The sequence below is a fragment of the Schistocerca cancellata genome, chromosome 2, assembly GCF_023864275.1.
Source record: "Schistocerca cancellata isolate TAMUIC-IGC-003103 chromosome 2, iqSchCanc2.1, whole genome shotgun sequence".
NCBI lineage: Eukaryota > Metazoa > Arthropoda > Insecta > Orthoptera > Acrididae > Schistocerca > Schistocerca cancellata.
This window is the reverse complement of record NC_064627.1, coordinates 800718573-800746460: the sequence shown is the minus strand read 5'-3', so window position 1 is coordinate 800746460 and position 27888 is coordinate 800718573. Positions and strand designations below refer to the sequence as shown.

Genomic DNA, 27888 nt, shown 5'->3' with positions numbered 1-27888 from the left:
CTGATAGGCTTCTCGCGGTCAAAAAACGTATCACTGACCGTATCTCACACGCGGCGGGCGATTCAATAATCGTAAACATTATAAAGTAGCACAGCGATGCGTACACGTCAGCTACAGAGCTGCAACTTCCATCAGTGTGAACGGGAAGGATGCCGGGAACTGGCGCGGTAGCTTGTTGCGGCGTCCGCACGAACTACGGGGCTCTACGCGCGAACGGCCCTTACTTAAAAAACAATCCTCGTATGTTAAATTTATCATTGAGCATATAAGTGGACATTAAGAAAGTTCCACTTACGGAAGAGATTAAGAAACGCCGCCAAGTGCAACAGCGGCTGACGGCGGGCGTGTGACGTGTGTCGACAGGAGGCGCCGGCGCTGGACGCGTGCAAGGAGCCGTCGGAGGCGGCGCTGAAGCGCGTGCGGCTGGAGCCGGCCGACTGCGGCGCTGCGAACGCGGCGGCGGCGCCCGCCGTCTACGCCGTCTACCCGGAGCAGCTGCTGTGGTGCGACGCCTGGGGGCCGCGCATCGCCTTCCGGCCCTGGCCCCTGCCCCTTGCCGCCACCGCCAAACACAAGGCCGCAGCCCTCGCCGATAGGTAAGCGAGCTTCTGACAACGTAGCAGGGACAGTGAAACCATCAAGGGGGGCAACAGTTGAGAAGGAAGAGACGCGGGTTCGTAGCCTGTCCCCGATGTTATTCAATCTATACGTTGAGCGAACTGTGAGGGAAACCTAGAAGTAATTCGGGAAGAAGTAACTCCAGGAGGGGGGGATTGAAACTTGAATATTCGCCGATGACATTTTACATATTTCAGACGGCAGATGACTTCGGAGTCCAGTTGAATGGAAGGGATAGTGTGTCGGTAAGTAGTTACAAGATACAAATCAACAAGTATGATGGAGTGTAGTCGAATCGAATCAGGAGATGCTAAAGGAATTAGACTAGGAAATGAGACACTGAAAGTTGTAGATGAATTTTGTTATTTAGGCAGAAAAGTAACTGACAATGGTCGAAGTACACTGAGGTGACAAAAGTCATGGGATAACGATGTGCCCATATACAGATGGCTGTAGTGTCACGTACGCGAGGTGTAAAACTGCAGTGCATTGGCGGAGAAGCTGCCATAGATGACTAATGTGAAAAGGTTTCCTACGTGATTATGGCCGCACGAAGGGAATCAACAGACTTTCAACGCGAAATGGTAGTTGGAACTAGACGCATGGGAAGTCGTTAGGGGATCCAAAATTGCGAGGTCCGCAGTGTCAAGAGTGTGCCGAGAATACCAAATTTGAGGCATTAACTCTCACCACGGACAACGTAGCGACCGACGGCTTTCACTTAACGACCGAGAGCAGCGGCGTTTGCGTGGAGTTGTCAGTGCTAACAGACAAGCAACACTGCGTGAGAACTACAGAAATCAATGTGGGACGTAAGACGAACGCATCTGTTCGGACAGTGCGGCTAAATTCGGCATTACCGGGCCATGGCAGCAGACGACGGACGCGTGTTCCTTTGCTAACACCACGACATCGCCCACGGAGCTTCTCCTGGGCTCGTAACCATATCGGTTGGACCCTAGACGACTGGAAGGCCGTGGCCTGGTCAGAAGACTGCCGATTTCAATTAGTAAGAGCTGATGGTAGGGCTCGAGCGTGACGCAAACCCCACGAATACGTGGACTCAAGTTGCCAACAAGGCACTGTGCACTTTCCATAATAGTGTAGGCTGTGTTTACATGGAATGTCCCCTGGGTCCCCTGGTACAACTGAACCGATCCTTGACTGGAAATGGTTATGTCGGCTACTGGAGACCATTTGCAGCCATTCATGAACTTCATGTTCCCAAAAAACATTGAAATTTTTATGGATGACAGTGCACCGTATCACTGGGCCTCAATTGTTTGCGATTGTTTTGAAGAACATTCAGTACAATTCGAGCGAATGATTTGGCCACACAGATCGTCCGACATGTGCCATCGAACATGTGTGGGACATAATCCAGAGGTGAGTTTGGGCACCACATCCTGCACTGACAGCATTTTCGCATTTATGGACGGCTGTAGAGGCACATGGGTAAATATTTCTGCAGTGAACTTCCAACGATTTGTTGAGTCCATGCCACTTTCAGTTACTGCATAACGCTGAGCAGAAAGAGGTCCGACACGATGTTAGGAGGTATCCCATAACTCTTGTCACTTCAGTGTAAATGTAAATAGTAGGAGGCCTTTGTGAAGGTATTTGAAGATTAGACTTGTATGAAAGGGAAATGTGGTCGATAGACAGTGTAGACAACAAGAGAACGGAAGATGCTGAATAGTGGTGCTAATGAAGAGGCTCTGATTCGAATTTGGGGCAAAAACAAATTTGTGGTCAGTTGATCTGAAACACCCCGAGGTGTCAAGGAATAATCAGTTTCGTAAGAGAGGCAAGTGCGGGAGGTAAAAAAATGTAGAGGGAGATCAAGGCTTGAGTACTCTGAGCAGGTCCAAATGGATGTAGGTTGCCGTAGTTGTTCAGATATTATGAGGCTTGCACGGTATAGTCTAGAGACGGGCCTGCATCAAATCACTCTTACGGATTAAAGGCGGCAACAACAATATTGCATAGCAAATAATAGTACTTAATATAAAAAAACAAAATGACATAAACCACAAGTTTATTAAGGGCAGACAAGAACAGGTCGTCTGGTTCAATTCAATGTTGCGAGTACCTTGCTAGAAGAGCAGACTGGATTTCTCAAGGGTACATCTTGTAAAGATGTTTTCGTCATGAAACAGATGACTGAGGAAAAAAGACCGAGAACCGCGGCACCTACTGCCTGTCTATGGGCTGTGTCAAAGCCTGTGAGAGATTGTGAGGAACAATCTACGAAACATCATGGACAGAAGGGGATTCCCGAGCGTTTTACAAAAGTGTTGATGAACCTCTATAAAAAGACAGAAATGTTTGTTGAAAACAGACCAGGAGAACTCGTTTCAAAATATATTAATATGGGCGTTCGACAAGGCAAGGACGTTTTGTACGTCTCAATGGTTACTCTTGAGAACAAACAACAAGCTGAAAAATGTATTGATTACAGAATAATCAGTCTGGTCTTATACGTGGCGAAGATAGTTGCAAGAATACTCAACGGACTGCTGGAACACAAAATTGAAGTGTAAGAGAGGACGAATTTGGATTTAGGGAGGGGGGGAAAAAAACAGACGCCATCGGCATGGTGAGGATTGTATCGGACAGGGTTTTAGCTGTTAACGAAGAAGTTTGCACTTGATTTATAGACTGGCAGAAGCTCTTCGATGAAGTCAACTGGGCAAAATTGATGAAACGTCTTGAGGAGACAGTAGTCAACTGAAGATAGCGGAGACTAACTTTCAACTTGTACCAGGGACAAAGACAAAGGATGTGACTGAACTGCGGCGAAACGAACAGCGTCGAAATACGAAGAGGAGTCAGACAACGATGTTTTCTATCGCCGAGTATCTTCAACCTCTATGAAGAATGGCAGGCGAGAGCTTTGAAAGGATGTGCAAACGTCAGGATAGGAGGACGACTCATCAACACCATCAAGTATGCATACGATCTGGTAGTGCTCGCCAAGAATCAAAGACAACTGCAATGCATGATGAATCGGTTGGTGAAAACTGGAAGGAAATAGGGCATGGAAATCAACATCGAGAAACCAAAAGTGATGCAACTTTTGAGGATAACTGTCGGCAATGAGAACTGGAGGATGTGATGCAGTCAAGTATTTGGGAAGCTTACTGACAAACATTGCCCATTGCGCAAAGAGCAAGAATCGCATTGGCCAAATCTGCATTCAGCAAGAAGAGGACTCTGCAGACCAGAAAGTTTGGACCGTGAGGAAAATGGGGTAAAATACCAGGAAAGTTTTGAAATGTGGTGTTGGAGAAGAATAGAGAAAATCAGACGAACAGATCACGTTACAAACAGCGACGTGCTGAGAACAGGAGGAGAGAAGAAAACTATTCTGAATGCAATTCTTCAGAAGAAGGCCAACAGGATCGGAGAAGCGTACTTAGGACACGAGGGCCACATAGAGGATGTCGTCGAAAGGAAATTCAAAGGAGCTACAGGAGGAGGACCAAGAATAATTCAACATCTGGATGACATGAAACATAGAAGGAGATATAGCGGACGGAAGGAAGATGCTGAAGACAGGAAACATTGGCCTCAGAAACTCTCCGTACGAAGGGATGGACCTGCAGTAGGCAGCATACTACATAACTCACGACACGGTCCAGGATGTGTTCGAATTCGTGCTTCAAAACCCCAATGTTCATAATTAATTACTTGTGATGCTGTTATTGTCCTGGTCAAACATATTTGTTTGTTTTACGGTCAAGATCCTTTATTACGTATCTTTCGTCCAGTTGATGCAGAATATTTGCGAAATATTGCTAATTATTACTTTGCACTTTGCAGGATAAACAGTGAGCAGAATCTCTTTTGATCCCAGAAAACGCGCTAGTCCTTAGCGGCAAATGAAATGAGTTTCGTTTTTTATTGGTGTAGGGACACCGGTTGCCGTTCAGTGCTTCGACTGCTGTTTTGTTTCGGACGTGAATTTGCGGACCCATCTCTCATCCATGGTAGCATAATGGTGCAAAAAATAGATAGGACTACTTTCTAACGACTCGAACAGCATTCAACAAGTTCTGCCACCCCCGCCCAATCCCATAATACCAGAAGCATTCTCATAGTTGATTCTTTGTGTAACTTTCTTCTGACAGGTCTGTTGCGTCACGTCTTCCATACTCCTTCAGTGTCCTATTTTGCAACATCGTTATTCACTTTCTCCATCTTTTCATCTGACGTTGCAGATTTGGGACACCCGTCACGAGGGGTCATTCTCAAGAGAAGTCCGAGAATATGTAATTCATTCATTTCGTAACTGTTGGAAATTAAACTCCTTCTAAACCGTCACCAGTTGTGGTTGGATTTCTGTTGCTGAAGCCATCCAAAACTAAGAGTGTTACGCCTACGTTGTTTCTCAACATTTACCAACACAACAAAAACAAAATTTCATTCTTGTATATTCAAGGAATTTATAGTTGCCTTTGATGGTTAAGATTATTCGGTTATCAGATTTGCTATTGCAGTTTCTGCCGTTTATCTCATTTCAAGTACAATATAGAAAAATTTGTGTGTTTTAGGACGTGCCATGTTGCTCAAACATCAAATACGTTGAAACGTTCCCTTCGCCCGTTCCTCGAAGCTTCCGTAGCGTCGCACCGGTCCCACTTGGCGGCCGCATCCAGAAGTCACACGCTATTATCACGGCACAAGAGACTAACTGAGAGGCACACAGTTCCGCAGACTTAATCGGAAACGTTTATTGGCGGATCCAGATTATGTCTCTGCTCTGTTACGCTATCAAATCAAAGTAAGGGCCGCCAGCCTCGCTTTGATCCTCGAGACAGGGTTAACTTCTCACAACTCCAAAATCAGTAATGTAAATCCCCGTTAGAGCTTCAGGAAGTTTCTGGGGTCTGACCAGCGGACTGGGATATGCACAGCGCTACTTCAGTTCATACATCGCCCCAACTGGCTCTTAGCAGCTTCCATCAGTAATTATAACTACAGCAATACAGTTCAAAGTCAATAGGAATAGAGGCGCACAAAAACGCCACTCCCAGTTTTTTGCAAAAACAAATGAAATTTGCTGGCATGAATTAAGTTCTAGCGTAGGCCGTCATTTTTCTCTAACACCACCTCCAGCTCGGCAATGGCTCCGCGCTCTGCTCTGACGTTTCTTTTTTTACCGAATAAGTTCACACTAACCGATCTGCAGCACTCACAGAAAAGGGGGAGTGAGAGGCAGTATTCTACGCCCGACACGCACTTTGGATTCTCTCAGTCCTTGGTACTGCAGAAACTAACTTGGCTTATCACGAAGGATCACTGCCTCCCGACTTCAGAAATACACTACGAAAACGCCAGTTCCATCCTAGAGGGGCACATGGTAGCTACATCCCACGAAGGCTGCAGGCCGAGACCTTGACTTCGGGAGCTCCAGACCGCTCCACGAAATTATTTATCGTTCAGGCTTTCCAGCCGTTCCGTGTCAGGAGCACAATCTAGACATTTTCATTGGCTATTTCCAGCTCCCGCTAATAGAGTTTCTGTAAGGTGCTACTTCCTCGCAAAACTGCTAGAAACTTTTTTCAGCTGATGTCGAAAAACATCAACCGCCAGGGGGAATTTGCTCGCCCTTAAGGTCAGTCTAGTTCGCTTCAGCTGCCACCCATTTAGGAGGATTAAGGAAAGTGCGGCCCATTTTCCTCAGGCCAAATTAAGAACCAAGGAAGGAATCGTTCAGGATCAAGGAAGATAGAGGGGAGGAGGATGTTTGGGAGCAAGACAGGGAGAAAGAGAAAGCGAACTGATAGTTTTATTATCAATATTAAAAACAGGTATCTACCCTTGCTAGAATTAAGCGGAGAAGAGTCGTATGCAGGACTGGGAGGAAAAAATGTGCAGCACACTTCAACCGATGTCAGGGAGTTTGGGAATGGGCAGAGTGTTAGGAAGAAGAAAGTGCTGCTGCTAGGTAGTAGTCATGGGCGAGCTGTAGGCCTCAGTTGCAGGAAAGTTTAGGGGCAGTGAACCAGGCCACCAGCATACCTTAAGAGCTATGAGCACTTGTTCAGTGTAGAAGAGACGTGTTTCACAGTAGCGAAGATTAACAAGTGCTCATAGCTCGTAAGGTATACACTTTAGAGCCCATTTTACTACCATTTTTTTTACGTTTGGGTTCATATACCACCTCCAAGAATAAGAAAAGCAAAGAGCTTACAGTAGAAGTATATAGTATCGAAGATGAAGTGCTCATAGCTGTTAAGATATGCAGTTTAGTGCCCGCGTTTACTAGAAGACAATTTTGCTTCGAATTCTCGTTCCTGTCATATCCCTTGATATTGACCATTCCTCCTGGTACGTCCTGTATGTGTTATCACCACATCCATTGGCTTAATTTTTAAGGTTGTTGGCGTCTTTTTCATTAGTGACGTCGAACTACTGCCCGTATTCACATTTTTATAAATAAATAATTGTAATTGTCGAAGGGAACAATGATTTATTTTAAAATTTTTTTATATCTGCGAATCCCAAGCAAAAAAAAAACCTCATTAGTGCCAAGCTAAGAACTTTCTATCTTGCTCTAACCCTTAACCTAGCGGACCCATGTTCAGTCTTTGGACGTGGTTAGACGACGTAGAGGGAAAGACAGCTCCACCCACTCCTACTTACCTTCCAGCAATACGTCGAAGACAGCGCAGTGTGACGGACGTGGTTCGCTCGTTACTCCTAAGATCAGTGTCTGTAGATAAACGGTTTATTTCTTTTTGACATTTCTGTAGCTTCAGTGTTTTAGTTCTGTTATTTGTAACGGCAAATCTAAATACTGATTCTGGAAATCGATATGACTTATCAGAGCTTATTATGCAGCTATGAAGACAAAATTCACTACTTGCGCGTAATCATTTTCGGACCTCAAATTCAGAAAATAGGTTTTCAGACAGTCACGAAGAGTTTTTTGGTAACGAATGATCGCGACTCAAACTTAGAATTCTCTGATACTGAAGAGATTCGTCAAGGTTAAACTGAATTGAATTAAGAGAGTAGTTCCAAGAATTGTTAAAAAAATAGTTTCACGTGGGCTAAAACAACCTGCAAGAAGCACTCGTATCAGAACCATAATATCAGATTTCCCTGTACTATTTCTGTATCATCTCTTATTGAACCATTTTATGCAAAAACAGCTTTCGAGATATTTGATGCGTTTATCAAGAACAAAATGATATTTTGGACAAACAAAACACTAGCAGAGTTCAGATTGACGTACAAGCATTCTCAAATTAGAAATAAATAAAATAAATAATAAAAGAGCCGGCCGTGTGGCCGAGCGGTTCTAGGTGCTTCGGTCCGGAATCACGCGGCTGCTACGGTTGCAGGTTCGAATCCTGCCTCGGGCATGGAAATGTGTTATGTCCTTACGTTGGTTAGGTTTAAGTAGTTCTGAGTCTAGGGGACTGATGACCTCAAATGTTAAGTCCCATAGTGCTTAGAGCCATTTGAACAATTTTTTTAAATAATAAAAGAGCAAAGCTAAGCTTGTGCGTTATGTGCAAGATACCTGTTTGCATGACTTGTTCTAAAGCACTGTGCAATTCGTACATGTAATTTGGTTCACTTTGACCATTGTCAAAATTTTTGTGGCAGAAGATTTTGACAATTTTAAAATTTAAGAAAGAATTTAGTTTGGTTTTTGATCCTTTTTTCGATGGCATGTTGCTAGTTTAGACTGCGTTATGAAAGTGCACATTTAGAGTAAAAAATTCAAGTTGCTGACGTTGATTTTGCTAAATACTGCTTTTGTTAATGTCTAAGTTCCACGTTTAATACAGTAATTTTAAACTCAAAACATACTTTTATATTTATTAAGGTATCTTTTCAAAACAGTTGGGCCCAGCGGACCTACGACTATAGAAGCGTTACTACTATTCAGGACTACAGTTACGGCTTAAAGAACGGCGTCATAGTATCACCAAACATTGTTATATACTATTTATTCACAGGAAGCTGCTTTCGACCAAGCAGTTATCTTAAAATTACGGGTTAATACTATATCTAACATAAGAAACGTTTCTTGGCGTCAAAGTGTTAAATGTTTTTAGTTGCAGCATCTGTCACATACATGTGTCTTATCTTACACATTTTTCACCAGTCACTGAGTGCAAATAACAGCCTGTTATTGTGTTAACCGTTCTGTCTGGTCAAAGGAACTTGGTGTAAAATAATCTGTAACTTGGAGATAGTTGCTTGACTAAAATTAATTCCCTATTAAAATATTATAACAACTGATTTTTGTGAGTCTCAGGTATGTTGTAGAGGGTCTGTACTACATACCTGGCTAGCGGATTTTCATGCAAGGGCTCCTAGTTTTCGAGAAAATCCATGTTGAAGTTTTATCTGTATCTACTGTATTTGTCTCGTTAATCACGTTTCGAACTAGCTATCTAGGCGCAGGGATTAAGGTTCAGTGCTACCACGCTGGCGGTACGGATTCAAACTGTGAACTTCGTTTTTTTCCCCCATTAAATAGCATATCTCACGCAAAGCTATTCAGAAATAGTCATTTTCGCAGTACTGATTCAATTAATAAATCAGTCATAACGCTTTCTTCAAATGTGTGTCCCTGTTGTTGTTCGCAGTAAAAATTAGAAATATTTGGGCAGCTACCAGAGTTCACAGCGATAGACAAAGTAATAACAGCTACGGAATGGTTCCAGATGCAGACGAAAGAGATCATTCTCCAGCATGTGGGTCAAGAAAAATTTGTATGCTTTATTGATTCGTGGGGAGGGCAGACTGATCCGAGCGGTTCTAGGCGCTTCAGTCTGGAACCGCGCTGCTGCTACGGTCGCAGGTTCGAATCCTGCCTCGGGCATGGATGTGTGTGATGTCCTTAGCTTAGTTAGGTGTAAGTAGTTCTAAGTTCTAGGAGGCTGATGACCTCAGATGTTAAGTCCCATAGTGCTCAGAGCCATTTGAACCATTTGCAGACTGATCAGACACATTACGATCAGATCATTGTAGATGAAAGAAAAACATGAACTTGCACCGTAAAAATTATCCCATCCAAATGTACTCTGCTTTGCCAACCGTGCGACGTTCATTTTACAGGCACGATAAAAATTCAAAATTCTTCGAAGTTGCTAAAGACTAACACAGAATAAACTTGGAAGGAAGATTCCATAAAAATATATTCTTCAATTCTGTATAAAATTAATGCACTTGCTATCACAGGAGTGATAAAATACATGGTGGTTCGCAGTGAAGTTTATGGAGGAAAGAACAATCATCTTGAATTTAAACGGACTGTATTTTCCGGTATTGGTTTTGAAAAATCCGCGTGCCCGCAAAGCGGTAGCTTTTGTTAAATGTGCATGTGCTCTGCGAATGTGTGTTTCGGTTGCTTCTTGGACAAATTCCGTCCGGAGTTCTGTCCTAGCAGCAAACGATGCAAGAGATCCATAAATAAATAAAAATGCACGGACAGTATTAGAAATTGTAGCGCCAGCAGCGTGGCCCATTGCGCTACGCTCACTTACTGGAAACATGGCTAAGTTAAGGCTATAGAAGGATCACATTAAACTTCAACATCGATTTTCCCGGAAACCAGGGGCCGTCGCACGAAAAGCCGCTAGTCAGGTACACTCTACACCACTACAGCATCACAATGACGAGCCCCTCGTTAGCCAGGCAAATGGTGGAAAAGCTATAGGGCAATGTTTAGCACGTGTGTGTGTGTGTGTGTGTGTTGGCAGCCTGCCGCCAGTGCCCGCGTACCTGAGCCACAGCCCGCCCGTGCTGCTGCACCCGGAGAGGGTCGTCCCACTGTCCGACAGCGAGCGCTTCGAGCGCAGCTTCCAGCCCAACGTCGCCCTGGCGCCCGTCGTGCGTCCCAGGCACGACGACTCCAAGCCCGACGTAAGTAAATCACTTGTACCTACGATACTGGACGCTGGCTTTCTATGTCTAGTGTGGCGTAATACGTGCGGCAACAGAAAGGGAAAAGTCGGTAACACTTCAAGAGAGGCCTTTCGCGCACTGATCTCTTTAAGTACACTATGTGATCAAAAGCATCCGGACACCAGGCTGAAAATGACTTACAAGCTCGTGGCGCCCTCCATCGTTAACACTGGAATTCTGGTGTTGGCCCGCCTTAGCCTTGATGACAGCTTCCACTCTCGCAGGCCTTGATGACAGCTTCCACTCTCGCAGGCAAACGTTCAATCAGGTGCTGGGAGGTCTCTTGCGGAATGACAGGCCATTCTTCGCGGAGTACTTCATTGAGGAGGTATCGATGTCGGTCGGCGAGGCCTGGCACGAAGTCGGCGTTCCAAAACATCCCAAAGGTGTTCTATAGAATTCAGGTCAGGAGTCTGTTCAGGCCAATCCATTACAGGGATGTTGTTGTCGTGTGACCACTCCGACACAGACCGTGCATTATGAACAGGTGCTCGATCGTGTTGACAGATGCAATCGCCATCCCCGAATTGCTCTTCAACAGTGGGAAGCAAGAAGGTGCTTAAAACACCAATGTAGGCCTGTGCTGTGATAGCGCCACGCAGAACAACAAGGGGTGCAAGCCCCCTACCGCCTCCGAATTTTACTGTTGGCACTACACACTCTGGCAGATAACATTCACAAGGCATTCGCCATACCCACACCCTGCCATCGGATCGCTACATTGTGTACCGTGATTCGTCACTCCACGCAACGTTTTTCCACTGTTCAGTCGTCCAATGTCGCTCCTTACACCAAGCGAAGCGTCGTTTGGCATTTACTGACGGCGTGATGTGTGGCTTATGAGCAGCCGTTCGACCATGAAATCCAAGTTTCCTCACCTCCCGCCTAACTGTCGTAGTACTTGCAGTGGATCCTGAAGCACTTTGGAATTCCTGTGTGAAGGCCTGGATAGATGTCTGCCTATTACACATTACGACCCTCTTCAACTGTCGGCGGTCTCTGTCAGCCAACAGACGAGGTCTACCTGTACGCTTTTGTGCTGTACGCGTCCCTTCACGTTTTCACTTCACTATCGCATCGGAAACAGTTGACAGAGGGATGTTTGTGAGTGTGGAAATCTCGCGTACAGACATATATCACAAATGGCACCCAATCACCTGACCACGTTCGAAGTCCGTGAGTTCTGCGGAGCGCCCCATTCTGCTTTCTCACGATGTGTAATGACTACTGAGGTCGCTCATATGGAGTACTTGGCAGTACGTGGCAGTACATCGCACCTAATATGAAAAACTTATGTTTTTGGGGTTGTCCGGATAGCCGGCCAGTGTGGCCGAGCGGTTCTAGGTGCGTCAGTCTGGAACCGCGCGACCGCTACGGTCGCAGGTTCGAATCCTGCCTCGGGCATGGATGTGTGTGATGTCCTTAGGTTAGTTAGGTTAAAGTAGTTCTAAGTTCTAGGGGACTGATGACCTCAGATGTTAAGTCCCATAGTGCTCAGAGCCATTTTTGTTGTCCGGATACTTTTGATCACATAGTGTGTATGTTAAGTAAAGGGCGCTACATACACACCAATGGACCGACCAATCCACCGGCATACCGGACATATGTAGGCGTTTTGACCGACCGACCAAGTTTTCTTGTCGGGAAATCGGGTGGATAGGACTACACGACAGCGGACCCCCTCCCGTTCCCCTTCCCCTTCCCCACCACATCACCCAACAAATTGTGCCGTGTGTAGCGCTGCCGTTCCAACCACTCGACAAAAGTTCGCCTTTTGTCACTACGCGCGGGATTAAATTCTCTGCTACAGAGTGCGAGGCAGACGAAACTTTGACAGTTTCGGAAGAAATTTAAAGACGGGGAATGTTTGTGGGACACGTCGAGCGAGGAGTACTGCAATAGAGCTGCAAGAAATGAAGCATTTGTTTCATTGTGTAACGAATCTTTAATGGTTTATGTGGCACATGGAGTAAAAGGTATAAATTTTTTTGAATAAAAGTCCGTCGACCTTCCGATATGTATCGCAAGTAAATTATAAAAACCAAAATGTATGAAGTCAGACGCTTATTCATAAAACGTACTTGCTTCACTATTACAAGCTTTAGAACAAAGGTCCAGCCTATATCCAAGCCTTCTGCTATGATGAGCAAAGTGTGGTACTTTATTACAGTTCAAACACTTGCTAAATACTTCACTTATTCTATATCTGTTGCTGTATTTAGATGATGTGCTGTTGCTGTATTTAGATGATGTGCCCCACTACCATTTGTAGTCTTTCTTCTTCGCATTTGAAATGAGTTTCTTAAACTTACACGGGCATACATAAATAACCTAATAAAGTTTACGTTAACATATTTTGTTTTATTTATTTTGCTCTGCCATGATTAATTTTCTCAGGCAACTGTAAATCACGGTACAGGTTTCAGAAATTATCTCAGATATTAATTGTGGGGACACAACAGCACTGAATTTGACGACCTCTAGCCGGCCGGGGTGGTCGAGCGGTTCTAGGTGCTGAAGTGTGGAACCGCGCGACCGCTACGGTCGCAGGTTCGAACCCTGCTTCGGGCATGGATGTGTGTGATGTCATTAGGTTAGTTAGGTTTAAGTAGTTCTAAGTTCTAGGGGACTGATGACCTCAGAAGTTAAGTCCCATAGTGCTCGGAGCCTTTTTTTTTCTTTTTATTTTTTCTTTTTTATTTTTATTTATTATTTTTTTTTTCACAACCTCTAACTTACGCCAGTGGCTTGAAACGGTAAAGTGGCTAACAGCCTCTCCTCGCAGCTTACAGCTCCTCTCATGACAGAATCCTTTTTCGATGAGAACGGTTTGACGATATTTAATATCTCCAAAAAGCGTTTCATCCGTTCTTAAATAATTGAGAAAATCATCGTTTCCCAGACCTTTAAGTAAGAGCGCGTGGGTGAATTTCTTTCCCTTAGTTAATTCCCTGCCCACAGATTTACCCTAGACTTCTTTTGGCCTAAGGAAAACTGCAGTTATTGTTTGTGTGTAAAACCAAGAGGATCTAAACACAGGCAACTTAAGATAAACAAATCACAAAAACAGGACGGCGCTGTAATCGCTGAATGCAGCCCCTTTGTGTAGTCTGTCACGAATGTGGTTGGTCCGTCGGTCGGCTGATAAATTAGTGCGTGTGTAGGGGCCCTGTTTCTAGCTGTCATGTGATTTGTATAGCCAGTGACGTAACGATGTTTTCGTATTTAATGCAGCAACCGCCTTAACATAGTAGGCTCGGGAGCCTGCAGGAGCAAATACACACAAACAGGTAATAACTGATTTATGCTGAGTTTTCGTTTCCTGCTTTGTTGTACTTTGATGTTCCTGTTATTAATACTTATACTGCAGAACTATGGATGAAAGTAAACAGAAAATAAAGGGAAGCACAACAGTCAGCTTCCAGGATAAGGGTCAACGGAAGCGTCCGATTCCACGCGTCCGCTTTGACCCATAACGTCATCAATATGGCGGAAATGGCTATTCTGTCTCCAATATGGCGCCTATGATATCACTACATACACACAGCAACAAACACGAAAATACGTATAAATAAGAAATTAACATCTCCATCCAAAAATACAATCAAACTAACGGGACATCCGCGGGATAAGTGATACATTTGAATACGAAAGATGAATATGAAATTTTAGTTGTGCACACATACTAATGTGTTGGCGTAGTCGGAGGTCAGTGTTATCCCCAGGATGTGTGCACAACTAAAATTTCGTATTTTCCTTTCGTATTCAAATTTTTTATCACTTACCCCCTGGTATAAAATGTCTGACAAGACAGCGAAGGTAAATTTGAAAACAAATTGAAAATGTTTGTCCTGGACAACTATTTCTTTTCCGTTGAAGTTTTACTATTTTTGTAATTTTACAAGATAGCGGACAAAATTACAAACCTTGTAAAGGTCAGCTTACAGCTATATTTCCAAATGAATGTGATTCAGTGTTGAGGACAATTATATGGGCCACAGAGGGGGGGGGGGGGGAACCTCAATGCATTGTTCAATATGCCTTAGACAAGTATGTTCCAAGCAAGGTGTTAAGGTAGGGTGGCGATTTTTCTGGAAACCTAGAATTCTCAGATAATTAAATTTTACTAGGAAAAAATCGGGGTAATCTCAGGGAATTCCGTGTTTTTAACCTAGCATTGAAGTTTAATTTTTAATTTTGCAAATCACAGATTTTAAAATACTTTGAATTTCGAAGTTTTAATTTCATGAATTTTAATCTATATAAATAGTCAGTGTTTAAAAACTGCAGTTAAATTATTGCTTATGGCTAGTATAGCACAGCTGAGAGGAAAGAAAAGTCATATATGGTCTACCTCACCGCAATTTTGTCAGGAGCTTCCTAATGCCATCTTCCTCCTCATGCTTGGAATTCTAAGGAAATTCCCCCTGCCCCCCATCTCTCCACAGGTTTGACTAGCCACCCTTTAACGGATGGGAAAGACTAACTGTGGTTTAATAGCAGTGTTAGAAATCTACTTCATACAGAGAGAGCTTTATCACAGACTCAAGAGAAGTTAAAACCTAATAGATGAAAGCTGAACAAAGCAAAAATGAGCGTAAAGAGAGCAATGAGAGGAGCCGCTCCCTGACTGAAAGTAAATTTTTGTCACCCGAACTGACTGAATATGCTAAGAGACTTTCAATCTTACGTAAAATCAGTAAGCAGTTCAAAAGCATGTCACTTAGTGACCATACCAGCACCAGAACAGAAGATAAGAGAGAAAGTCAAAGTATTTAATTTGGTTTTCCGAACTTATTTTACCGTGGAAGATTGTAACACAGTCTTCCCTTTCAATCATCGTATGTCCAAATAACGAACACCGAGACAGCCGATCACGGAACAGAAAAGCAATTACAATCGTGTATTATTGGAAAGGCTTCAGGGCCATATGAGATATGTAAGATTCTACAAAGATTATGCACAAGAAATGCTCCCCTTGTAGCAGCAGTTCGTTGTAGATTGCTGGAGCAACGAAGGGTATGCAACAACTGGAAAAGAGCCGTCAGTTGCAGGAAGTGTTGGGGAGTGAGTACCAGGCTACCAGCTTTGTGAAGTCTAGTGCAGGGTTGGCTCAGCTGACTGAGAGCATAGGGGAGTTATGTAGGAATTTTAAGAAAGAGGATCAGATAGTGACAGTGGGTGGAACAGGGAATAGTCTTGATAGGGACGGGGAATATGATGTAGGTGGTGACCTGGTAAAGATAGTTACTCAATCTGGTGGCATTAATGTGCATTTTGTGCAACTGTTTCAGCGTCATGATTGGCCTGATCTTAATGCGGCTGTTAGGCTTATTAACATGGGGCTGGAGAAAGCACTGATGTCAGAGGGCATGGGTCACGTATCAGTGGGCCAGTTGTGTATATCAGTAGATCGGGTTTCACTAGGCATTGCCTGCACTGCAATGGGTATGTGATGGAAGGCTGGCAAAGCTTATAGGTGACAGTGTAGTGGGTGGTGGTGGAATCACTGATGGAAAAATTCCTGTAGTAGTTGGTGTTAGAGCTGCATCTTTCTTAGATTAAAGTCAGCTGATAGGTATACCTGCTTAAAGGAAGTCTCTCTAACTAAGAGATCACCTTCAGCGGATATCATGTTTCCAAATAGAGAAGGAATTAGCATATTTCATCAGAATATAAGAGGTATTAGAGATAAAGTTTGTGAACTGCTTATTGACGTTCACTCTGAAGTTACTGGTATATCGGAGCACCACTTAAATAATTTGGCAATCCAGAGGCTTCCTTTACCAGGTTACAGAGTAGCTGGCTGTTTTTCAAGGAGTTCCTTGCAGGGTGGGGGAGTGGCTATGTACATAGAAAACAGTATTCCATTTGAGTCCATAGACGTATCACGGCACTACACTGAAGAGATTTTTGATTGCTGTGCAGGGGAAGTTGAATATAGTGACACTAAACCTGTAATTGTTGTTGTTTATAGGTCCTGTAACTCTGACTTCACAGCATTTCTGATCAAGCTAGAGAGGGTTCTGGATTTACTTTATAGGAAGTTCCAGAAATTAGTTATATGTGGTGACTTCAATATTAATTTTGTATATGATGGTACAAGAGAATAAATGTCACATATAATTACAAACTGTGTAGGAAAGTTAATCCAACAGCAATAGAGAGTTTTTAAAACCTCGCCAAGGAACAAGAGTGGCAGGATGTTTATAGTGCCAATAACATAGATGACAAATATAATGTTTTCCTTAACACATTGCTCATGCTTATCGAGAGTTGCTTTTCATTAGAATGTTCCAAGTGGGGTACTAGCAGTAAAAAGCCGCCTGGGTGGATGACTAGTGGGATAAGGATATCATGTAGAACAAAGCGGGAATGTAAGAAATAGTCACAATCAAGCTAGAGTAGCCCATTACAAACAGTACCGTCAGGTGCTTCAAAATGTTATTAGCAAGGCAAAGAGTATGTGGAAGCAAATGGAATAGCTAATTCACAGGATAAAATTAAAACCATATGGTCAGTTGTGAAGGAAGTGTCTGGTCAGCAGCACAAGGTTGACAATGTAAAGTCAGTTCGTAGTAAAAATATTTCTGTTACTGATAATCAGATATATGTACAGTATTTAACAATCATTTTCTGAACATTTCTGGTGAATTAAATACAAATCTAGTCTCTACAGGGAATCATATACCGGTAACTCTCTTGGCAAATGACATTCCAAGATTGATGTCTGAAATACTCCACTGTGATACAGACAAGGGGGAGATTGAGTCAATAATTAAATCACTGAAGACTACAGACTCTCATGGTTATGATGGAGTGTCTAGCATAATATTAAAGTACTGTGCTGCACAAATTAGCCCCGTGTTTAGTCATGTTTACAATTTTTCTTTTAGGAATGGCCAGTTTCCTGAAAGATTAAAGTACTCAGTAGTAAAGCCACATTATAAAAAGGAAGAAAGCGGTAATGTAGACAATTTTAGAGCTATTTCAATGCCATCAGTGTTTGCTAAAGTTATTGAAAAGGCTGTGTATGTAAGGATAATTGATCATTTTATATCACACAATTTGCTATCAAATGTACAGTTCAGCTTTAGAAGTCGTTTAACAACTGAAAAGGTTATATAATCTTTTCTCTCTGAGGTACTGGATAGGTTAAACAAAAGATTTCGAATGATAGGCATAGTTTTTGAGTTAACTAAGGCGTTTGATTGTGTTGATCACAAAATATTGTTCCAGAAAATTATAGAATACGGGCAGTTACTCACAATTGGTTCACCTCTTACTGTAGCAACAGACAGGAAAGGTCATTATTCACAGTGTTGAGAATGGCTGTGATGTGGGGTCTGAGTGGGATAAGGTCAAGTGAGGGGTGCCCCAAGGATCAGTGTTGGGGCCACTCATGTTCCTTATTTATATAAATGATATACCCTCTAGTATTACGGGTAACTCTAAAATATTTCTGTTTGCTAATGACACTAGCTTGGTAGTAACGGATGTTGTGTGCAACATTGGCTCGGTTTCAAATAGTGCAGTTCATGACGTAAGTTCATGGCTTGTAGAAAATAAACTAACTCTAAATCACAGTGAGACTCAGTTTTTACAGTTTCTATCACACAATTCAACAAAACCTGACATTTCAGTTTCACAGGATGGGCATATGGTTAGTGAAACTGAACAGTTCAAATTTCTAGGTGTTCAGATAGATAGCAAACTGTTGCGGAAAGCCAACGTTCAGGATCTCGTTCAAAGACTTAATGCTGCAATTTTTACTATTCCAAACGTATCTGAAGTGAGTGATTGTTTGACATGAAAATTAGTCTACTTTGCTTATTTTCGTTCGCTTATGTCTTATAGTATTATATTTTGGTGTAACTCTTCCCATTCTAAAAGGATATTTTTGGCTCAGAAAGGGGCGGTTGAGGCAATAAGTGGTGTAAATTCATGAACCTCTTGTCGACCCCTGTTCACGAGTCTGGGTATTTTGACATTGGCGTCTCAATATTTACATTCCTTACTCTCATTTCTTGTTACCAATATTAGCTTATTCTCAAGAATAAGCAGCTTTCACTCAGTTAATACTTGGCAGAAATCAAACCTGCATTTGGATCGGACTTCCTTAAGTCTTGTGCAGAAAGGTGTGCAGTGCACTGCTGCATCCATTTTCAATAAGCTACCATTGAAATTCAAAAATCTTATCAGTAATCCACACATTTTCAAATCGAAATTGAAGAGATTCCTCATGGGGTCAGTCCTCTATTTTGCCAAGGATTTCCTTGAAAAATTAAGCTGCGTCTTGTTGTATTGTTGATTGCCTTTACTTAAACTTACGGTTTGACTTCTTTTGGCTTCATAAAAATTTTATTTTTATCTGTTATTTCTTTTACGTTGTAATTTCATATACTAACATGATCCATGACATTGGAGATTAGCTCCTCAATTTGGTACTACAGAACTTGATTTATAAATAAATAAATAAATAAATTGTGAAATATGGTTTATACTCAAGAATTCTGATGGCTTTGGAGAATGAAAATCTCAAAAACCATAGGTTTCAGAAACAGACATGCAACTTAGCTTGTTCTGTTCCACCACAATATTCATAACACAGTAGACATCGGCACTCAGGCTAGTCTAGGGTTTCTTGATGTAGGAAGGCATTTGTCATGATCCCGCACTGCTATTCAGTGAAATGTGGGGGGGGGGGGGGGGGGAGAATGTGTACAGAATATCGTATCACATTTGTGACAGGATTCAAGACTTCCTTGCAGACAGAACCCAACATGTAGCTCGTACCAGAACAAAATCAACAGAAGTAAGGCCTACAGGTACTTTCCACAGTACCCAAAGGAAGTGTAATAAGCCTGTTACTGTTTACAGTGATCTAATGATCTAATAGAAAGTGTCTGAAGCTCTTAGAGTGTTCACAGATGATGCAGTTGTCAGTAAGACAGTAGGCTTTGATAGTTGACCCTGATCGTAAGTAAATGTAACATATTGTGCATACATAGCAAAAGAAATTCACTACTTTACGGCTACATTGTTGATGACAGATAGCTGGAAACAGTATGTACCATAAAATATCTAGGAGTAACTATCCAGTGAGACCTTAAGTGGAATGACCACATAAAACAAATCGTAGGAAAATTAGACACCACTAGATTCATAGCAACAATCTTAAGGAAATGTAGCTCATCATGAAGGAAGTGGCTTACAGGGGGGGGGGGGGGGAGGGGGGGGGGGAGAGAGAGAGAGAGAGAGAGAGAGAGAGAGAGAGAGAGAGAGAGAGAGAGAGAGAGAGATCCAACATCCAACAAAGAATGGCCCTTGTATTACAGAATCGTTTAATCGGTGCGAGAGCATTACAGGTGCATTCAGACTCCAGTGGCAGACATTACAAGAGAGGTGGTGTGCATCACAGAGGGATTTGAGTTTGATATTTCGAGAGAGCCCTTTTCAGGAACAAAGTCTGAAAACATATTAGTTCCTCCCACATACATCTCTTGAAATGACCACGATGAGAAAATCTGAGAAATAACAGCTAGTACAAATGTTTATAATGATCACTTCCCCCCCACGCGATTCGGGAGTGGAACATATAAGGGAATCAGTTAGTGGTGACGGAAGTACCCTCCACCACACACTGTTAGGTGGCTTGTGGAGTATATAGGAGTCAAGTAACTTGTTCCATATCATTACACTTAATCATCCAAAAGTCCAGTGGAACATGAGACAAACACATGTGGACTTCATAAACTCGGAACAACAATGTTACCTTCCAGCTTAACATATACGTCGGCTACCCTGCAGATAAGTATGCTACCACAACTAAGATTTCATATTCACAATCGCTGACTTCACTAACTGTGAGCCAAATGGTCACATCAGAGCTAACCTAGAACTAGGGCTACACTTCAGATTAATCTGTCATAGATTTATTGTTTATGTTTGTCTGTTTCACCAACTTGCAATGAAATGTTACCTCCCAACCTAAACTAGACCTTAGGCATCAACTTAATGCAAAAGTTACCAGCATAGGAATGTGAGTCGCAAAAGCAGCATGTTGTGAAAGCCCATCCACAAAATACAATCAGTTCTTATTTTTGTGCCATAAAGACATCTAGTTCATAACTGTTCTTTGGCTACCACACACTAGCCTCCTGTTGGCTGCTTGAAATTTGACATGGAGACACATTACCAGTATCTGCTCTGTACTGTGAACAAATGCAGTGTGTGGGTAGCCCTTTGTGAAGTTTAGCTGGAAAGACATTGATTGAATTTGATTTCCCTCTATATTATTTTTTGGAATGCAAATTGTGGTGGACTTGCCAATGGTGTAGCCTGAGGCGAAAGGTGATGTTTTGGTTCTCCCTTCGTGAAGTGATATTGAAGGCTTCAATTAACACAATTTGGCTAATACTCATGTCCCCCTAGCCCCTTCCCCTCCCTTATCCATTTGAGTTACCCCAAATAATAGTATCAGAAAAATCTAGTAAACACAATTTAAATATGACCTACAAGAAATAAACAGAATATCGTAAACAAAATATATGACCAACATTTACAACTGATATATACAAAGAAAAATATCCCAGACACCATCATAGGTAACACACTACATCACAATTCAAAGAATATAACTGATGGGTTGTATTGTCACTAGTGCCACATTTCCACAGAATGTAGATGGATATCTGTACAGTCACTCATTTTCCTGAACTTCATGTATTGGCTTAATGTGATAGTGCTTTGCCCTCTTTACTCCTGATATACTGGTTATAATGGTAGACAGATCTGAAGCATCGCGTGAGGTCAGATTTAAGATAGGTGGGAAGCTGATAATTTGGTTGAGATCTGGCAAAGCCCCCACCTCCTTCCCATCCCATCCCAATTTTCTTCTTAGTGGGTACCCCAGCAATGAATTTATTAAAAGAAGGTGGCATTTTCCACTTTTTGTCTATTAATTTTATTTATAGTTTCAACCTTCTAAGCTATTCTCAAGTGAAATTGTGTTTCTGTACAAAATAAATTATATTATCTCTCAAAGTAGAACTATAATGATATGGATGTGAACATATTTCAAACACCTTTAGTACACAAATTTTGATGTTTCCAAAAGGTATTATATTGAAGGAAGAGTAAAGCTAAGCATGCAATAATAATTTCAAATACTGTGACTGTATATTTATGTGTGCAGTTGAGGAAAGTTAATAACGGTAAGAAATAAAATAGTAAGGAAAAGAAAAGAAACATAAATATTAAAATATATGGGGAGGTGAGATTAAAATTTAAATTTCATTTTATTGTGTACATGTATGCTATTGTCCATTAGCAGAATGTGGCTGAAGTTACTGAGGTTTTTGTACATTTAACATCTGTAGCTATATTTGTGGCCTTGCAGAGGAGTCCTGTTTTTCTCACTGATGTACCCAAGCTTTTAAAATCTTTCAGTGGTGTTAATAACAAGAATGTCCAAGCCCAAAACACAGTTTACCTGGATGTTCCAATACTGTACTTAAAATACTTGTGATTGAATGATACTGTAGACCATTTAGTAGTAATGTAGTGCTAACTAATAGTTGTGTCATTTATAGTGTCACTTATCTAAGATGATGGGTTGCTTCTTATTCTTAACACTTGCCTGTAATTTTGCAATACAATCTGTCTTGTTACTTGAATTCTTGCCTAATGTCACTGATTACTAAAAGATGCACTTAAAACTATTGCAACATTGAAGATACATCTAATTCTCAATACATTGCTACCGAAAATTACACTTCATGGTTCTGAAGGTAAATATTGAATCTGTCAGTACTATCTGTCATCATTGATCAACTAAACCATCAAAATGTCAGATAAAACCATTTACAGATATCCAATTTACTTCAAATACACACCACAATGAGGATTATTGTTCTTTTCATGACATCATATTCATTGGCTTTACCAATTCGCAACTGAACCTTACATAACCCTAACTAGACTTCAGACTACAACGCAGTTCACTGACACCACAACACACAGTCCAAAAAGCAAAATAAATGTTGTCAGTGTTCTGTTTCACCTCTGTTATATGTCATTTATCATTACATCATTGGTCAGAGCCAATGTTTGGTATCAGTAGGTCCTGGTTTCACAAGACTAACGCACAGGTCATGTTGCTTAAACATGTTTACAACAGTTAATTTGTTGTAATTTTTATATCATTTACAAATAGAAATTTACATCACTAAATTAACACACAAATTTCTAAATATATATTACTTAGCTAAGCACTATGCCTCAGTATCAGGGCCTTGAACATGTTAATGAAGAACACTCTGCAGGACCACTTTATTTTACACATCCGCGTGGCGCCACTCCCATAACAGCCATCTAAAGTTGGCTTTCTCAGTGTTTTGAACAGTGCACAGCGTGGAATGATCGTTAGATCAATTAATGTTTTGAGGCACGTAAGGGCAGGTAATTCAGGGATACACTATTTTAACATACCCCTTGCAGATCGTTATTAGACATGAAACTTTATATACATTTTAGAAAAAAAGGTATGTATTTATGGGGTGAGGATTGGAAGGGGTTAGGGGTGGGGGGAGGGCAGTGTTTGCATCATAGCTTTGGAACACCTGGAACAATTTCATCCATGTTGGATACAAATGTGTCATAGTAGAGGAGAATTGATTTGGGGTAAGACCACTTTAATATCCTTATTTGTGTGAGTGATAAGAGTAATTTTGGAATACCCATAGCAGTTTTGACAAAACTAGGCATGTGTTTGATTTACCATATCTGGAGAACATATTAGTGTATTATTTCTGGCACACTTAGGTGAGTTGTGATTGAGAAGAGGGTGAAATATGAAAATAAAACAAACAATATTAGTATCTAATCAACAGTTAAGAGTTTCTAGGCTCCGTGGGAACACTGCAGATAACTGTTAACTCCTAGGGATAGGAGAAGCTGTAGAAATGGGTCTCATGTTAAGAAAACTATGGAATACTTCACATTTGTCAAAATATTTGGGCTGTTGTGCCACAGTCGATGTTTCTCCAAGAAATTCATTTGACCACAACACATCAACCCAGAATGTTTCAATAAGTTCAACATTTCTGGACATGAAAGTTAACATTTTGCATGTTGGAATACTTCTAACAGTTTCAGCCAAAGCTGGTACGAATAAAACTTGTTACATGGGGAGGGATGAGATTAAGATTTCATAAATGATATCAAGAAAGAATAAATGGGAAGAAAACTTGCCCCCAGATATTCCTTAGTTTTTCTCTTTTGATTTTTCTGTGTCCATTCAACACTCGTACATTCCCCAGAGCCATTTCTCTCTTACCCTGAATGAAGAACCCACTGGTCTCTGAACCTTGAGTCTGACATTTTGTGCATATGTTTTGATCTGCTGCTATCTGTTTTTATTCACTGAAATGTAATAGTAAAATGTATTTAAATTTCTGAAGTGTGACAATGGAAGCTAACAAGAAATATTTTAAGTCTTTTAACATGAAAGATTCAGACTCTAGAGAGCCTGAAATGAAACTACTTTCCTGTCAAGAACAGATTACTTTAACCATTACGCAATGATTGTTGACCCATGTTCTGTAAATTTATGTTAATTACAAAAAAGGTGGTGATGGTGCTACATGTATTATCAACATTAAAAGCTGAGACAATAGTTACATTGTAAATACAGGTTTTGTATTTATGGTATAATTTTTTTCCCAAGTAGACTTATAAGTAGAGGGAAAAATACTTCCATAAAAATCTGTTAAAATTGTAATTAGAATTTTCAACATTTTAACCAATTTACCACCAATTTAAAGGTTTTACAGTTAACTTAATTTGTATTTTATTTACAGTTGCTGTACATCAAAGAGTGAAGAAAGTTGACTGTCTCTCTTTGCATGATAGGTATTTATTTGAAATACCTTGAGAGTTATTGTGAAAAGGAATAATGTAAATAAAAGATTTTTTGAGGATTATCGTCTTAAAACTTGGAGAAATTGTGGTGTTAAGACTGTGTGTTTTCTGTAGTATGGTATTGCTAAGGTGCATGCTGAGACTGTTTCTCTTATTAGGCCATTGTCGACTTCCTGCCCTATTCTCACCTTCTTCTTCTTCTTCTTCTTCTTCTCTGTTAATGTTTCATACAGGTATATACTCTGATGTGATAAATCATGGGTTCCTCCCAATATCATGTCAAACCACCTTTTTCCTGGGATAGTGCAGCACTTCGACATGTCACGCCCTCAAGAAGTTGTTGGAAGTTCCCTGCAGAAATATTGGGCTATGCTGCCTCTATAGCCTCGCGAAAGTGTTGCCAGTGGAGGATTTTGTGCACTAACTGACCTCAATTATGTCTCATAAATGTTTGCTGGGATTCAGACCAAATAAGTCACTCGAATTGTCCAGGATGTTCTTAAAAACCTACGGTGAACAATTGTGGTCCGGTGACACATCATCATTGTTTGAGAACATGAAGCCCATGAAAGGCTGCAGATGGTCTCAAAGTATCCAAACATAACCATTTACAGTTAATGGTCAGTTTAGCTGGACTAGAGGACCCACTCCATTCGTTGTAAACACAGCCCACACCATTATGCAGCCACTGATAGCTTACTCAGTGCCTTGTTGACAACTTGGCTTCATGGAGTCTGCACCACACTTAAACCCTACCATCACCTCTTCTCAACTGAAATTGGGACTCATCTGACCAGGCCACAGTTTTTCAGTCATCAAGAGTCCAACCAATATGATTACAAGTTCAGGAGAGATGCTGCAGGCAAAGTTGTGCTGTTAGCAAAGGCACTTGCATCAGCTGTCTGCTTCTGTTGCCCATTCAGTGCACTGTCCTAACAGATACGTTCATCATATATCTTACATTGATTTCTGTGGTTATTTCATGCAGCGTTGTTTGTCTGTCAGCACTGACAACTCTATGCAAATGCTGCTGCTCTCAGTCATTGACTTAAGATCATCGGCCACTGCATTGTCCTCGGTGAGAGGTAATGTATGAAATGTGGTACTTGCGGCGCTCTCTTGACACTTTTGATCTTGGAATATTGAATTAACTAATGATTTCTGAAATGGAATGTCCCATGCATCTAGCTCCAAGTACTATTCCACATTCAACCTTTGTTAATTCCTGTTGTGTGGCTGTGATCATGTTGAAAACCTTTTGAAATGAGTCACCAGATTACAACTGACCGCTCCACGAATGCACTGCCCTTTTATACCTTATGTACCCAATAAAGGTACTGTGGCCATCTTTATATGCTTGTATCACTATCCCATGACATTTGTCACCTTAGTGTATTAATTAATACTGCAATGCATTTGCCACCTCAGTGTATTAATACTGCAATGCACTTGATGTGTTGTATGCTGCTGTACTGAATGGTCTTTGGACAAATAAACAAACAAAATTAAGTCAGTTATTATTATTTCACCACATCTCAGTAATGAGACTGAACGGTGTGAAGTTAGAAATATGCTACTATTTTATGGTAAACACGTTTCATTAATTATAGAGAAGGTGACCAATAAATGCAAATAACTTTTTGTTTAGGTGAAAATGGAAGCTGTAAGTGATGAGCTGCATGAAAAGCAGTCTGCTATAATAGTGCAACCAAGTCCTGTGCCTGGCCACAATCTGCAGCTACACTATAATCCTGAGATTGAACTGTCAACTGACACAGATGATAGCTTATCTGATGCAGGTGTGTATGGATTTTCATTTGATGTTTTATAACTGTCCTGCTTCATGTTTACATTGTTTCAAATTCAAGAAATGACTTCTATATCTGTTGTAGAGAATTTAATTTGCCATCACAATACATGAAATCTATATGAATAAATGAAATCTATATGAATAAATGAAATCTATATGAATAAATGAAATTTAAACTCCTCCAAAATTTAAACCCAGTGGGATAATCTGGTTTGTGACAAGGTGGCTTTCTCAAGTGTTTGGGAGAAAGGTGTAAGGGGGAGAACCATATAACTGCAGTAGTGATAGAAACAATCATCTCTTGTGAGACTGTTGGTAACGAAATTACAAACTGTGGGAGGCACAACCAATTTGCCTAACTATCCTGGGATTTAGAAAAGCTATCCATTTTCATCTCTTAGTTTTCCTCATCCTATTTCTTTTCTTTACCATTAAAAGAAACCTTTCAGTCAAATATCCAGATACAGTATCATCTTTCACTTGTTTACTTGCTCTTGATATGCAGTGTTATTAATTTTAGGCTTTGTGTGCATTTTTCAGATTTTGAGATAGTTATCATATTCTGGTTTACTTTAGACACTCCTTATATTTGTGTTTCCATGTTCACATTAAATTTGAACATACCTATCAAAACACTGCTTTGTTAAAAAGAGAAAGTTAAAAAACAATTAATGAAATTATAAAAAATAGGATTGTATATTTGCAAAATGTTTTGCAAGCACTTAGTATGTTACTGTCAAGTAACCAATTGGAGTGGTCATAATCACTTGAAGAGGCTTATTTTCCAGACTTTTATAGACCTGTACAGAAGTGAAACAACTCTTTAAAAATGGCTCCGAAGAAGGAAATTACCATCCAGTTTCCTTTCTTCCTGTCTTTTCTGAATTCTCTGGAATGATTGGAGCAATCCAAATTCAATATTTCACACACGTTTAATGTAATCTCAAAAAATCAGTTTGGCTTCCAAAAAACAAAAGTACAGTTTGTGCAAGTAATGAATTTGTGAACAGTTAGTTCCACACTAGACAATAACAAAATGCTGCAGGAACTTCTGACTTGCCCAAAATGTTTGACTGTGTGAACCACCCCTTACTAGTATATAAAATGAAAAAAAAATAGAATTATGTAGTGCTTTAGACTGGTGAGAGTCATATTTGACAGAGAGAAAGCAAAAAGTTCTCACAACATGAAGAGAAAGAAAGTAGTGCTCAAAGTGGTGAACTGTTCCAGAGGGGGTATCACAGGGCTCAATTCTGTGTCCAATCCTTTCTTTTTTTATGTAAATGGTTTACCTATATATATAAGTTAAAATTGTTTTATTTACTGATGACACCAGAATACTGATAGAAAATACAAGCATGGAAGACATTGCTGAAAATGCCATAAAAACTCTATAAAAGCTAGATATCTGGTTTCATGTACATGGCCTACAACTAAATATTTCAAAAATGCAACTGATGCAGTTTAAGACGAAAATCTAAACTAAATTATTCAAATTTCTTAGGAATGCAACTGGATGGAAATGTCATGGTTCTCACACAGACTATCTAAAAAATAAACTAAATAGCCTGGCATTTGCGATGCAGTCTTAGCCAATGTTA

At 40.9% G+C, this 27888-nt stretch overlaps 1 protein-coding gene across 2 annotated transcripts in view; it reads left to right on the top strand.

Annotated features, from left to right (window-relative positions):
* Nucleotides 1-27888, top strand: part of LOC126162662 (ski oncogene) — a 654130-nt gene that overhangs the window by 612109 nt on the left and 14133 nt on the right. For both annotated transcript variants that reach the window (XM_049919307.1, XM_049919306.1), the window contains exons 3-5: nt 364-596; nt 10350-10512; nt 26126-26276. In XM_049919307.1, coding sequence (XP_049775264.1) covers nt 364-596; nt 10350-10512; nt 26126-26276 — 547 coding nt within the window. The remainder of the gene's footprint in view (nt 1-363; nt 597-10349; nt 10513-26125; nt 26277-27888) is intronic.